The sequence below is a fragment of the Haemorhous mexicanus genome, chromosome 5 (genome assembly GCF_027477595.1).
Source record: "Haemorhous mexicanus isolate bHaeMex1 chromosome 5, bHaeMex1.pri, whole genome shotgun sequence".
Taxonomy (NCBI): Eukaryota; Metazoa; Chordata; class Aves; order Passeriformes; family Fringillidae; genus Haemorhous; species Haemorhous mexicanus.
In genome coordinates, this window is record NC_082345.1 from 52,213,252 (window position 1) to 52,228,650 (window position 15,399).

The following is a 15,399-nucleotide window of genomic DNA, read 5'->3' on the forward strand; positions in this document are numbered from 1 at the left end:
AGACTATCTATCTACCTGTGTCTGTATGTCTTTTTTCTTGCAGAAAGTGTTCATATTTTCGGGAAGTTTTCGGATGAATTTGGATCCTTATGGGCAGTGGAATGATGAAGAAATATGGAAAGTTGCAGAGGAGGTAAAGCTGTTCAGTGTTATTTGTCTCCCTCTGGTGATGTGGTTACAGCAGGGTGCAGTGTAAGTCTAATGATTGTCATATTTTACATTTATGTAGAATTTTAGGAAAAAATGCAGGGAAAAGGTCATGCTGTGCTAGAAACCATATCTATTATGTTTAATATAAATAGTTATTTCAATTCTCAGGCCAATGGGAAGCCAGCTGGGAGGAGCTCTCTCAGACAAGGCATTCAGGCTTTTGTTCTACTTGTGTCATGGAGCTTCCTGTGCCATGGAAAATAAGAGTCATGGAAAGTTAGAATTCCTAACCCGAAAGTTGCTTTCTAATATTTTGTTGAGGTTTCCACAACTTTTTTTTTTCCAATTCCCAAGCTGAGGGGCCAGATTCTGTTTCCATGTTGCACAGGTGCCACACATGGCAGTTGTCAGGTGCCACCTCTTGGCTCTGACAGTGCTTCATGGGTTGCAGAGGTGTCCATAATGCCCAGGAAAAGTCAGGTGAGCACTACAGGAGGGAAAGGGCTGCAGCCCAGAAAGTGGGTACCTCTTCCCAAGGTACAGATGACCTAACTAATACAGATCTAAGCACACATTGGTGCCACTTTCCTTACAAGTCTCAAGTATCAAAATGTCCTTACAGGTGCAGGACTTAATCTGAAAGCTTCCTCCTTTCCCATCCAGGAGGTTAACTCTGTTTCTGCTTGCTTTCTTGGGTTTTTCTAATTTCTTCCCTATATTTGGAAAAAGAGGAAAGTAGACACGTTCTGTGAGTAATTTACTGTCAAATGAAGTATCATGACATTTTTGTTTAGATGTTGTGACAGCAGCTTTTCAGACAGGCCTAGTGGAGGCAACAGCGTGCTCTGTGCTGTTTCTCTGAGGATCAGGAAAAAATTTAGTGTGGATCAATATCCTCTTTCTTGAAGAAGATAAGCTCTCCTGCTTTGGAGGATTGTTTCCAGTGTGTGTTTGAACTGAGCTTGGGATTTTAAAGAGCTAAACCTCATTTACAATGGTGTGAAAAAAAATTTATTTTGAAGTGTTTATCATTAAAAAGTTGGGCAAATCTGTATTTGACACTGAGGTTTTCATTGCACAGACAAGAATGCAAAGCAAAAAAAAAAAAAAAAAAAGAAAGAGCTGTAATGCTTTTTACTAGGAGTGATTGGATTGTTTACCAAGTTCATGCTCTTGAAGTCTGGCTCAGCAGTGAGTCAGAGTAACATTGGGAGCATGGCACAGAAATGAGCTGTCAGCTTATTCCAGACCCATGTTGAGTGCCGAGCATTTAGAGGATCCTCCTGAGATCAGCATCAGCTTTTTACACTCCTTGCAATCAACTGCAGAGAACAAGGCCTTGTCTGATGTTGCATTTTTTATTGCCTCCATATTTCAGCACCTGAATCTGTCAGACTTGTGTCGACTTGTGAGCTTAAGTCTTACTCCTGCAGTCAGCTGTCTGAACCCTACGGGTACATGGAGGGACCTTGTGCAGTTTTAAGAAGAAAGGACCTTTTCCATCCATTGAATGCAAAATTTCATTAAGGACAATGTGTGTTCAAAAGAGAATGAGAAAAAAAAAACCACTGGCCTTAATTTGCATAAAAATTAAAGCACAAGCTCTTCAGAAACGCAACACATATACCCATACACCACAGTTTAATATTGTTTCCATGCAAAGTGAAAACACTTCGTAGAAATTCCAATTTTTTGTTTTCCCTGGGATGCAAATTAGTTGCAGATCAGTAATATTTAAAAAATCCAAGGGAGGTGGCCTTTATAAATTTCTGGAGTTTCATTACATTTTTATAGTGTTTTATATATTTCCTAGTTTTCATATTTTGTAAAAATGTCTCTTGAAACTCTGCTGATACGGCCAAGGACCACAGTAGGTTTGGATCTGTGGAAGATGGAAAACTTTGCCTGGAGGTGTAAATTTCCCAAGGAGAGTAAACAGGAGCACTGGAAGAAACAGTCAGAGAACATCTCCTGGGCTGGACTCTGATTTCTGGTCCAAAGGCAGCAACTTCACTTGGCATGGGCACCTCTCTAAACATTTTGTCACCAGTTCCAGAGGGAAGCTCCTTGTGCCTTTAGTATAACCAAAGTGCACAAGAGCTTTAGGGCAGTAAAAGGAGAACCAGGAAACACTGTCAGAGCCATAAAGACAGTGCCCATGGTGACTGGGTTATTTTCTGTTGCTATAATGCAGCATATAAATTTTGGTCATTTATTTTTAAACTCCTAATAACCAAAGAGGCCTGTTTTCCTTTCAAAAATCAATTTCTGTAACTTTTACAATGATGTAAATGGTTACCACAGTCAGCAGTAATTATGTCTAGCCAACTTTTTGTGTCCTTTTTTTCTCTGGCAGGTTGGGCTGAAGTCTGTAATAGAGCAATTTCCAGGCAAGCTTGATTTTGTTCTTGTGGATGGAGGCTGCGTCCTCAGTCATGGCCACAAGCAGCTGATGTGCCTTGCCCGGTCAGTTCTCAGCAAAGCTAAAATCTTGCTGCTCGATGAACCAAGTGCTCACCTGGACCCTGTGTATGTTTTGTTCATTTGTTCTGTTTTCTAATATGGAGTAAGAAAACCCATGAGGCAGCACCATCTAAAGAGATCTTTTGTAAATTGTCTGGCCTATTGCTAAGCCTGATTTCAGTAATGCATGTTGGTAATTCTGTGAAGGGGGTCAGGGAAGCCTGGTTACAGCCTTTACTCTATGGCTGATAGGTACTTTGACAGCAGAGGTGCAGCTGAGGCACCGCAGAGCTGTGTCCCTGAATGAAGCTCTACAACCCACAGCCAGGCTGTTAAACATGTGTGTTCTGGGCCTGTGCAGTTCTGGGCATGCACATTGCATTGTTTGTTTGCCTTTCAGAACTTCCCAAGTGATCAGGAAGACTCTGAAGCACGCGTTTGCCAACTGCACTGTGATACTCTCTGAGCACAGGCTGGAGGCGATGCTGGAATGCCAGAGATTTTTGGTGAGCATTTCTCATGGGCTCACTTACTGCTCTCTCACCACATCTGGAGAACATGCAAAACACACCAAGTGGAAATAATGTTTTCTGGATTGATGGGGGTCATTCAGGGCAGTTAAGCAACTTATTCACTGGCAGAACTGCAGCAGGCTCCTGTTTGCTCCTTCACCTGATCTGTGACAGACATCTGTATTCAGATGAGCTGGGTCATGTTCTGGAGGAGCAAGAAGGAAAGTTTCAACCAGAAGGAAAGTTGTGTAGGTTATCCAGCTGCTGATCCAGGTGCTTTATATTTTTGATTGGCTCAGGTGATTCAGAAAAGTCTCAGCATCTCACAGAGTTTTACAATTGCGAATGCAGAATCAGCTGCACTTGAGCAATAGGAGGCTGCCTGGGGAAGAGGAGTTTCCTAGTATGTGATGGTCAAAATTGCTGATTTCTTTAAACAAGCCATGTAAACACTCCTTTCACATGTAATCAAGGGGACAAATTACTGGAGTCCTGGGGTATTTCCTTTGTTACATAAAAATGGCTAGGGAAAAAAAAGCAAGTTATGCAAATTGTTCATAAAATAAGGTTCTTCTCTCTGTATTTTTTTAACTCTTCTATGAGAGGGCATCTAAATTTTATCAGCAGAATGAAACACATTTTGATGTCTATTTGACTGGGTGCATTAGCACAGCAGGAGGAAGAGTGCCTGGAGTTAAAGCAGACTAGTCAGCAGGCAGGTTGTACATCCTTTCGGATGCGCTGCTCCTCGGTGTGTGCTGGACTCAGCCTCGCCCCCAGCAGGCAGGCAGCCTCACCTCTGAAAAGGCTTCCCACCCTCCAGATCACATTTTAGCAACAGAGATGCTAAAAGTTCTCTCCTGTCAGACCTGTGCCCTTACCAGGGATGTGCTGACATTGCAGTGCCAGCAAAGGAGCCTGATTTTTCTTTGGCTCCTGCCTGGAAGGGGGAGACTGGCACAACCCCACAGGGTAAACTTGTTGTCTCCTTCAAACAGAGGTGAGCAGTGCTTCCTTGTTTGGTGAGAAGAAAGCAAAGAAAGGCTGGCACCTTGATGGCAGCCTTCTCTCTCTGCTTGTGATAGAAAAATTAACGCTTTCTTAACTGGGCAGTCTACAGTGCCAGGGAAATGCCAAGATACTGGGAGGCTTCAATAAAGGGACTCAGAGGTAAAACCAAGTCACAGGGAGAAACCAGTCAGTGCAGCAGCACTTTGTAATTTGGGCAATAGACACCTTTTCCATGTGTTCAAATTTTAATGCATTTTTTTTGGTTTTAATTAGAAACTGCAGACTAGAAATTAGAAATTGTAAATTGGGCTTTTTCTGTTGGAAGATGTTTGCCATGTCTTCATGTCTCTTCCCTGCTGCATTAGTTGCATTAGCTGAATTCTGTCAGCACCACCACTGCTCATCTGATGGAGTGATGTTTCTCCAGGTGATCGAGGACAATAAACTGAGGCAGTACGAATCCATTCAGAAGCTGCTGAACGAGAAGAGCTCCTTCAGGCAGGCCATCAGTCACGCCGAGCGCCTTAAGCTCCTGCCAGCACACCACAGAAACTCCAGCAAGCGTAAACCCCGACCCCAAATCACTGCCTTGCAGGAGGAGACGGAGGAAGAAGTGCAGGAGACAAGACTGTGAGATGCTGTGTAGAGACCTTTGTGGGGTGAATGGTCAGCAGTGCCCCATCGTGACAGGACCAGCACTTCTGAAGCTGCCTCAGCCATGCACAAATTCAGCCTTCCCGGAGTTGTTTACTGAAGCCACTGCATGAGCATGTCGGAATTGCTTCCCTTCTGTGCTTAATCATGTGCAGGTTAGCACACTCTTTGAGGTTTTGCCACTTATAGTGGTGAAACCAGATTTCCTTTGGAAAGCTGCTCTGATTGGAAACAACGAAGATGGCAAGCAGAAGTAACCTGCCTAGCCTGACATAATTGTTTCAGAAAACTTTTAGAAAGGTTCTTGCTGGGGTGAGAGGACTAGACAGCAGGAAGAATGTGAGAAAAAAAATCAAATCTGGGTGGAAAATAGAAAAATCAGTATGCAAAAAACTTCTGTGGATTCACTTCCTGCAACTGAATTAAGGGACAATATCAGCAAGGCACACAGAAAACTTCCTCCTCTTTGTTTTCCATGCAGCGACTGTAATTTCAGCTTAGCAGGAAAGGCCAAATGCCACATGCATAGGTGAAAATGAAGGAAGAGAGGATATTGTCTTGGAAGCCAATCAACATCTGTCATGTCTCCACAGTTAAGGGAGAATTGGTATTTCCTCTTAAAACCTAGGAGACTGTTAACCTGACCCTGCACACACTCCCAATTGGATTGAGTGCAGGCTGACACCAGTATCTAGCACAAGGTAGGACTCCTGGCAGTGGACCTGTAATAGTCTGTATAGGTCTGGCATCTTTATATGCTTTTTACTTTGGCCTAATGAAAAAAAAAAGGGGGAAGAAACCTCTCAAAAGTAGACTTTAATAATGAAATTAATTTTTATACTCTTCTGGTTTGCAGTTTTATTATGGAATTGAATGTTCTCTAGGATATTTTATTTATTTTAATATTGTTGCAAACTTTTGCTAAGGAAATTATGTATTTTAAGAGTGATTACGTACTATAAAGAAAAATATATTTGTACAAAAAGTTTTATATTTGGATTGTCGCAGGGATATTTTGCTACTAGATTTTGATGTCTCATTATGCTAGAGCTGTTGAAAACGAGGGCAGCCCCAGAGTTTGGCCAGGTACTGTCCAATGCTGTCTTTGTGCACTAAAGTATTCTAGTGATATACAGGTGTTTTAGATTATTTTTTTCTTTAAATAAATTTTTAAAAAGAGAAACTGCCTGTATGACACATTACAGCCCCCCCTGCCCCCCTTAATGAGGCAGGCACTGGGGACCGATTCTGCTACTTCCACTTAGGCCATCGCTGGCTGTCACAACCACGGCCATACCTTTCAGCCGCCGCTCTCTCTCCTTTCCGGAGGCGGCGGCTCTCGGGGCTGCCCGGGCGGCACTAGGTGGTGCTGCGGGCCTCCAACGCTGCGGCGCGGCCTGCGCTCGGCCCTGGGCCCGCTCAGAGCCCGAGCCCCGCAGCTGCCAAGAGCAGCACAGGCAAGGCTCGGACTAGACTCCTTCAGGCTCGGACTAACCTCCTTCAGGCTCGGACTAAGCTCCTTCAGGCGTGCTGGAGCAGCAGCCGGCCTGGGCTGCCCCCGGCTGGGCGCTGGTTCTGCTGGAGGCGCTGCTGGGTCCGGCGGAGCCCGCAGGCCCTGGGACTCACTCTGGAGCTGCTTGCCCTGTGTGACGCTGGTTTCCCTCTAGCTCTGCCCCCCTCTGCATACCTTCTGGCCTTCATTACACATTTCCTTTGCAAATATTTGTCGGTGTTTTTTTCCCTGCCTTGTCCCTCATACTGTACTTTTATGCTTGTCCACCTTTAGCACTTACCTGGGTCTTTTTCCTTTCTTTCTGTGGGGGACACCTTGCGCTGCCTGGTTTTCTCCACAAAGCAATGCCTTTTGCTCACAGAGCATTCTGGATACCCTTGGGTCTCAGTTTTGCCATGTCACTGTTCCTTTGCCACTAAGCTCTGCTTGATTCATAACAATGGAAAACCAACTGTGTATTGAAGTAGCATCGCTTTTGAATCCTATTTCCACTCCCCTTATCCCCTCAAACTGTTCACCTCACACTGTTTGTCCCTTTTCTGACATAGTCAGCTCTCCATTTGTACAAGTCTTTACAGAGTACGTGGCCAAGGCTGGCTGGGAGGCCAGGGCTGCTGAAGTGTGGCCAAGTCTAAGGAGGCATGCCAAGGGTCACTCTTTTTCAGGATGTTACTCAGAGTTACAGCAGACACACCAAGTGGGGGAGTTTATAATCTAAATAAACAAGATGATCAGAAAGATCAGCAGAAAAGAACGACTGTCACTAGAACTAGTGCATTCTTCAGAGCTTGCGAAACTGTTCATGTTTTGTGTCGTTGTCAGAGTTAGAAGGTGGTAGGTAAGCTGGAATCGACAGATGAGGACACATTTCAGGGAAGAAAAAAGATAAGTACAGCAGGAGCATGTAGCAGATGGGACATATGGAAGCTGCTAATACAAACACTCAGAAGGAGGACTTTGAAAGAAAAAGGAAATCAGTTGACTGATGGCCTCCACCCCGGGCTACAACACTCACCGAAACAGCTTCTGCCATCAGTGCCCAGCTACCACCATCACACTGCCAGTCCTGAAGAGCCCAGGCAAGATGCTGCCCTCTCAGGGCAACTGAGAGGAGTGTGCTATTTCTTTCAGTCCCAAACCACTGCTTCAGCTCCTCTGGAGTTCAAGCTGGAACAGGAGGTAAGTTAGTACCAGCCTCTATGAGGAGGATGACACAGCCTCTCCTTCCCAACACAGAGCATGTTACCTTCTAGAGTAGATGTTCTGGTACCTGCTGTCAGAGGGTGACAGCTCCCAAGGATGTTTGCCTGAAACTAATCTGGGAAGTTGCACATCCTGTTTGTGATGGAAAATGGAGCACAAGAGGGAAGGGAGAAAATAAAAAATAAGCAAATGAGGCCATAAACAATGGAAGAACAAACAATGACCTTCATAAACACACGCTAAGCAGTACTTAAGGGAATTTTTCTTCTCATGTGCTTGCTTTGCATGTATTTGATAGAACAGATATAAAAAATACTCTTACCAGAGCACTTTGTCATTAAAACCACCTATACAAAAATGTGGGTGTGTACAACATACAGACAAAGAAGAGAGCATGCTGGTTTTAATACTCCATGTGGAGATTTCATTTTGCAGCCTGCTAACAAAAAAAGTTGAAAAGAGATTCTGTAGCTGTCCTTAAGTACTGTGGAGAAGGGTGGCCATACTGCTATTACAGCACTGAGAAGCTCTTGGGAGAGCAAAGGATAAGGAAGGGTAGCCTAAACAAACTTGAACTATGCACATTTATGCATTTTCATAAATCTTATATACAAAATAACTACACAAAGTAGCTCGATATTTGTCATTAGTGGGAACTGCCCAGTATCTCACTGGAGTCAACCAAGCCTGCTATTCCAACAAACAACTTTTTTTTCACAGTTGCTTAGCTGGTGTCTTACCAGCTGTGCTTTATTCATTAAATATCCATTTCCAAAGTCTTTCTTAAAGACTCCAGTTCCACAAGTCTCAAATCTCTCAGGCTGTTACATCAGAGCTGGTAAACACCTGATGACATCTGCACTTTTTGAATTCTATCTACCCTGTTTAAGCAACAGGCTTAAGTTATGTCTTAGCAACTTCAGGCCTTTTAAAGCAGTTTCCTCTATTAATTGGTATTAATTGCTGGAGGTAATTTCAGAACCACATAATTTATTCAATTTTATTTACCTAAAAAATGTTCTGGTGATTATTTTTTCCTCATTTTCTATTATAGATTTGGTATTTTAGGTCTATAATTACTTGGCTATGATTTAACATTTGGAAAAAAACCCACACCACTTTAGAACTGACGTACAACTGTTCCTTAATGGACCATTAGTTGCTGTCTAAAAACATCTTGCAAATTAAGCAATACAATGCAATACAGTAATACATTTCCTTTACAAACCCCCATGTTCTCTAAAACCAATTTCCTGTTCCAAGGATAAACAATATTTATACTAAGTTCACTCCCTAGGGCTCACTTCAACCTCAAAATACAATCCTTGTAAAATGCAGCCAGAGGTTTCTGAGTGATACTACAGCCCAGTACCACAACCCCTTGTGCTCCCTTAAAGTCACTTCAAGTTTCTTGAAGGACAGCCCACTTAGTAATTCTCATGTCTCTTACCTATGGTTTGATCACCGTAAACATCACTGTAGCCAGAGTTAGGACCAGGAAAGTGATCCTTCATCCTTTCTTCAGGCAGAGGCTGTTTTGATTCTCCAGTTCTACTGGAAAGCTGGAGGGTTTTGGATGTATTTTGTAAATTCCTTGAGTTGTATTACAGGAAGAGATGTGCGTCAAGCCTGCTGGTTTTGCTGTTGCTGATGAATGTTGCTGCCTTTGTTGAATGATGGAGAAGGTAGAAACCTTTTAATTTTGGAGTTCATGCTCAGCAACCCAAAAAAAATAAGGTAGATATTGTCTGACGGACTCAGACATTCACTTAAGGAACATAGTCCATGTTCTTGTCAAGAAAAAAGAACCACTGGAGAGATGCTGAAAGCTTCTATTTTCAGGACTGGCTTGAAGTGAAGAGCTGGAATGTTTAGTACTTACCAGAGTAGACGGATGAGAAGTATCGTTCCTTGTTTCTCTGGTTGAAGACATTGAGATGTATATAAAGAATATAGTGTAGTCAGATGAGGGCTAAATTAAAAGTCTTTCACTGCCCCAGTGGCTTGTCAAATGGATTCTCCAGTAGAAGCTTCCCTATACCTTCTGGGATACTCCTCCATGCAGATGGGGTCTCTCTCTTCACTTAACTCTTTCAAAGTTATGGGGTAATAGCTGGGAGCAGATGTAGCATGGATGGGTATGGCCCACCACAGCACACTCCAATCCTCTCTGCTTGAGACACAGAAAGCAAGGAAGAGAAAGGATTTTGCCCATTAAAAACCCAAAGGGAGAGTAGCTGGTATGACAAGTCACTTATAAGGAGTGCTGTTTGTAGCATCATAGGAATAACCTGAAGACACAAGTGAAACCCCGAGCTCATGAACAGAGCCTGGCCTTGCTTCAGCACAACCTATCACAAACCAAGTGATAAGCCAGCAGAGAAGTCAGCATGTCCACAAGCAAACTGTGTCACAGCTATGTGGTGCTCACTCTTTGAGGGCAGGAACTGCTGTGGCCTAGCAAGAGAGATTAGCACTTAGTACAGAAGAGAGCCATCAATTAGGAGATATGCAAGATACTGTGAGATTAAAGCTATATGGAGATCACAGACTGTGTTGAACTGACAGACAAACAAAATGACAGCAGAAGTCAAAAAGGTGAAAGACGCAGATGGAGAGTTTAGGACAGCAGGCTGAAAAAGGAAGGCTAATGAGGGTGTTGAAAGGCAATGCTAAATTTAGCAAGACACCTGACTTTCACACCAAAGTTACTCTGTCCTCCACAAATTTTCATGCACACTACAGTACTGATTAGTTTTTACTCTCACAGACAATATGCAGTTTTAAAATAGGCCTCAAAGCAAGCTTTAGGACACTACCCAGTATCTTCCCACACAGAAGCACACTGTTAACTCTTTATCTAAATGAGTTCTCACATTTAAGGTGTATTTTAAACGCAGAACAAACCTGGCTTAGATGCATGTCAGGATTTTTCTTTTCTTATAGCTCTTAAAAAAAAAAATTATTACAAATTCTGATGTTGAAATTTATGTGATCCTTACAAATGGTGTCTTCCACTTGTGTTCCTCTTTGGCCATGAAATCCATATCTGAGCTTCTCACACAAGCTACCACACCGCTGCTCACTGCTTCAGCACATCAGGGATCCTACTTGCTGAGACTCACTGCTCCGACCTGCAGGGCCTGGCAGCTGACTCATTCTGCTAAGAACCACCAGCAAAAGCAGCATATTTTTTCAGCACAAAAAATATTAAAAAAATAAAAGTAAAAATCAGTCTCTAGAGAAATGAACTGTACTTAGTTACACATTACTATCACAGCAAATTGAAGTCTTAGTGAAACAGCAATTGCCTAAAACCAAGGTACTTTCTAAATATATTGTGCAGGAAATTATTTCAGAAATAAGCTTTTAATATTCAATATCTGTAGAACCAATACACACACACAAACTCAGAGAAAGAAAGACAATATGCCATACAAAGATTTTATTGACATGAGTCTGGGATAACTGTTTTATATACAAAGGCAAAGTGTTAGGAAACAGTTAATCCTTTCCTCCTCTGGGCTTATTTTGAGAAAACTGTTCTTTTGGATATTAGCGTCATATCACTGCCCAAATTCTCCAAACCATCTCCCACTAACCCAACAGAAGGCATCTAAGTCTGATCTCCAGAAAAATCTGCACTTTCCCCTGCCTAACAGGTGAGTTATTTCGACAGTGCACATTTCCACATTCCTACAATTCACAAGGATGTAACTGCAGCTATTGTAGAAAGAGGCTGGGGAAATACGCCCTGCATAGCAACTGTCCCTCATGGGAACATGATCTACCTCAGTGGTGGAGAGAAAAATGACAAAGAGTTAATTTTAACGGCAACTCAAGTATCATTTTATAGCAATTACATCTTAAATCCACAACAGAAATTGATAATTACATAGTAACTCATTGCTACTACATTATCTTGGATAATACTGTAAGTTAAGCTTTTGCTCAAATTCCTTTTCAGTAAAATCTGTTTCTGTAAAACACTTTTATTTCTTGGATGCTTTTAAAACACTAATGGAGCATATAAAAGTTTTTACAGTATACAAGAAAAACTAAGTTAATAAATGATCACATTTTCTTCAATTCTATCAAAGAGTAAGAGTCTGAGAAAAATAACTTTTGTTGCATTTTAATTTCTCAATCTCTTTCCTTTTTTAAGAGATGAAATTTATAAAGGAAACTCATTACAATTTAGATGAAGAGAAGCTTGAGAAAAACAAAATCACAATTCAGCAGGCAGATGATGATGATGATGAAATCAAAGTATTTAATATGGCTTGTAAGCTGAAAGTAATCGATCTGCAATTCCAAACATTTCAGTTATTGCCACATTCACTAATTTTTCATTAAGTGAAGATAAAACGTCTTTAAAATGCATGAACAATAGCATTAAGCCATTGTTGTATATATTGTGCAACTCATCTGAATGCAGGTTAACATGTGAACTTAATAGAATATATTTATGTACAGTATATACACAAACAGAATCCTGTGGTAGGTACCCCTGAATATTATTATTTAAATAAGTAATTTTCATATTAAAAGAAGAAAAAAACCCAACCATCTATGGAGGAGGCAAAATGCCCATTTCTGAACTTTAAATCAATATAATTTCCAGCTGATGTACATAGAAATAAAACCGTGGTCCTGTACAAACTTTACATTACAGGGTAACAGTTTGTTTTTAAAAAATATTTACATATTTAAGTACTTGGTTCTTTGCAATAGAGATTATATGAACAAGAAAAATTGTAAGATAGGCAGGTTTATTTACTGGATTTTTATATTTATTCTTTTTTGTGCAAATTCCAAATCTCTCTTTTTATGTAATTATCTGCCTCTATTTGCCTTGTATTACTGCTGCTGCTTTTTTTTAGTATTCTGAGAAGGCTGGGTGACTTTGCTTCTAGGAACAGGAAGAAAAGATTTAACTCTTGAAACACCCAACTCTGTCTTTGATTTACTGTTGCTGCTTTCCACAGTTCGACTGCTGCTGAGAGGACGCATTCCATCCTGGAAATAAAGAGAAAAAAAGCATTTTGTGTATAAATAAGTATCATTGTTTGACATGGTTGGGTGGTGTTTCCTTCATTTCGGCCAACATCTCCCCAGAAAAAATATTTTTTAGTTCTGTATGAAAGATTTTGACCAAGTTTTTCACAAATCTCCCAAGTAGCTAAGCTTGTCTACTTGCAGGTCAATATAGTAATGCCTTTTGTTGTTAGCAGAAATTTTTAAAGAAAAAAAAATCACTATGAGAAAGGTACAGTAGGAACTGGTAGGTCAGGCATCACTACTGTGTGAAGCTCTGATTTGGGATGCCTGAATGTGTTTAGAGAAATATTCAAAAGGAGTACACCTACTTGGTGTAGCTGTAGGCAAGTTTAAAATGATTTCTTTTAGTGGAGACTGTTCTATGGATTTAAAGTAAAATTACAGAAAGTACTCTAACTTTCTGAATATTTGGATACAAAGAAATATTATTGCAAAGCTATTAACTCATCTGACCCTTAGACTGGCTCAGCTGGTCAGAGCATGGTGCTGGTTACAGCAAGGTTGTGGGTTCAGTCCTTGTATGGGTCATTCCCTCCAAAGTTGGACTTGAAAATCCTTGTGGGTCCCTTCCAATTCAGAATATTTGGTGGTCTGTGAAGTCAACTCTTTTAATGCTAAGGTGTTCTAGATAATCCAGTTTCAGGAATTTCACTGTATCAGCAGAAAATGGTGTCTCTAGAAAACAATTTACTGCAGTCAGATAAAACATCAGGATTGGCCTCCAAAAGACCCATACCAATGTAACACAGAAGGCCTGGTAGGGGAACAAAGATCACAGATTATTCCCTGGCTAAGATTAACTGAGCTTAGAAGCCCTCTTGATGTTTACAAACACAAAGAGCAAAAAAGTAGAGGGAACAAAATGTAACAACAGAGAAAACATAATTTTCCAAAGAATGAAAACTAAGCAGGACATAATTTAATCTTCGTATTTAGTAGGGATGGTAGCGCCCACAAACAATAAAAATTTCTGAAAAGAAGATGATAGTAGACTTACTATATCTTCCAATAATATTCAGCTTATCTTCTCACTCTGAAGTCACCAAAGTTTATTTACATATATAACATAGCAAGTTAACTGTATATTTCAGCAAATAGGTCAAAGATAGGAACTGAATAACCCTAAAAAAATGCTATTCTTCACAAACTTTGGTAATATCATGTCTTTTCAATATTTTTTACCCCTGAGAGCTCTGACATCAGAGAAACCAGAAATTTTACATCAAGAATTTTAAAAGTGGTGCTTTTGCAAACTTACTGAATGACATTAATTGAGAGGAGACAACAAACCCAGGTTTTATTTCTCTTCAGATCTGATGGAAATAACCCGTAATGTCAAAAATACTTGGCCTGGGGAGATGGCTTTATGTAGAATGCCAAAACTGAAAGCAAATAACATCCATTGTTTTAATAAATCTTTAGCTTCTATTAAGACACATGAAAGAAACTTGGCATGGTAGTCTAGCAAGTTTCCTAAGAATTATGACAGTTTTTTCTTGTAATAAACCGGACACTAATTCTTAGGATCCAATCAGAAATTCAGATTTGGGGAAACTCAAGACAGGGTAGGATACTTTCCTATCCTACTGTAAAACTCATTTCACCTACCTTTTGTGTTGTTGTTTTATTTGGGTTAGTACCACTTGCTGAAAATACAGGAATGTTCTGGGAGTTACTGAACATCAGTAACTCATCTTTAGAATCTGCAATCTAAAGAAAGATAAGAAAATGGTTATTTTTTAGTTATTCACAGAGATTATGTTTAAATTTGCCAATTTTTGGAGGCTTGATTTTATTTTCATGGTTTCTGTACAATGCAACGCATAAATATCCAAAGAACAATTACAATATCTCTTCTTTACTCTTGAGTGCATTTTTAGAAGATGGGAGATGGAGATTTCATATCAACTACAATCAGAGGAAGATTAAACATGCATTTCCGGAGTAATACTTCTCAGTGGAGCTAAAGGACAGTATCCCATCAAATTTTACCCAGCCCCCAGGAACATCAGAGAAATGAATGATCGTTTTCTCTTTCTCCTGCCATGTTTCTTCCCTACTATTTTTCCTTCCCTTTTTCCTATTTTTCCTGACCAGAAAGTAACAGACAGAGCCTCCTCAAGATGCTGTCCTCACTGAAAACTAGTTATTTTATCCTGGGGCAAGCTGATCCAATTCAATTCTGCAACTGCAAAAGTATTCCATCCCAACCCAGTGAAGGCAGCAGGAATATATTCGAGTGAAAGGGCAAATTAAAGAGAAGAAGTACTTATTCTGTTGGCATCCTGAAATTACATCACACAAAGAAAGCATTCAACAGCACCCTTACTTCTGCAAGGCTCTACTACTAGGCGTCTGGGGAATTAACAACAGAAATTCCAGCCAAGGATGGTTCCACCCATGGTGAGGAAACTGAACAAAAGACTTGACATCTATCTTCTTCCTTATCTAACCCGTATTTCCTTGAATTGTCATCAACAAGCAATTATACTTTGCATGTTATTAAACACAATTTTAAGTTGGTTACCATTTCTTTAGCATATCCCATTCTTTTAAGGATAGCTACAGTAAATCCCTGCTAACTGACTAGTGATTAGCTTGCCAGCTTGGTGCATGTGACTCATGCATGTACTGTAAATACTTTAAGAAAAACAACCCAAAACAAAACACTATAATAAAGGGTTTCAATAAACAGGTTGAAAAATCTTCCCAAACACAGTATTTCTTTTTTTAATAAAAACTTGGTTGTCTTCTAAGAATAAACAGAATACTTAAAAAAGCAAAACTAATGGAAGCGCTGTTCAGGGAAATCCTAGAGGATGTCATGCACAG

General features: G+C 40.5%; 2 protein-coding genes across 7 annotated transcripts in view; one reads left to right on the forward strand and one right to left on the reverse strand.

The window, feature by feature from the left end:
* The window catches only part of CFTR (CF transmembrane conductance regulator), a 96,020-nt gene extending 80,927 nt beyond the window's left edge, over positions 1–15,093 (forward strand). For both annotated transcript variants that reach the window (XM_059847159.1, XM_059847158.1), the window contains 4 exons: positions 44–133; positions 2,507–2,679; positions 3,014–3,119; positions 4,564–15,093. In XM_059847159.1, coding sequence (XP_059703142.1) covers positions 44–133; positions 2,507–2,679; positions 3,014–3,119; positions 4,564–4,770 — 576 coding nt within the window. In that variant the 3' untranslated portion in view covers positions 4,771–15,093. The remainder of the gene's footprint in view (positions 1–43; positions 134–2,506; positions 2,680–3,013; positions 3,120–4,563) is intronic.
* CTTNBP2 (cortactin binding protein 2) overlaps positions 10,937–15,399 on the reverse strand; it is a 77,966-nt gene continuing 73,503 nt past the window's right edge. For 4 of the 5 annotated variants that reach the window (XM_059847155.1, XM_059847153.1, XM_059847154.1 and 1 more), the window contains 2 exons: positions 14,176–14,277; positions 10,937–12,525 (listed from right to left, as the gene is read on the reverse strand). In XM_059847155.1, coding sequence (XP_059703138.1) covers positions 12,367–12,525; positions 14,176–14,277 — 261 coding nt within the window. In that variant the 3' untranslated portion in view covers positions 10,937–12,366. Of the gene's footprint in view, positions 12,526–12,549; positions 13,950–14,175; positions 14,278–15,399 lie in introns of those variants that run through there. The other variant, XM_059847156.1, reaches the window with a different exon arrangement.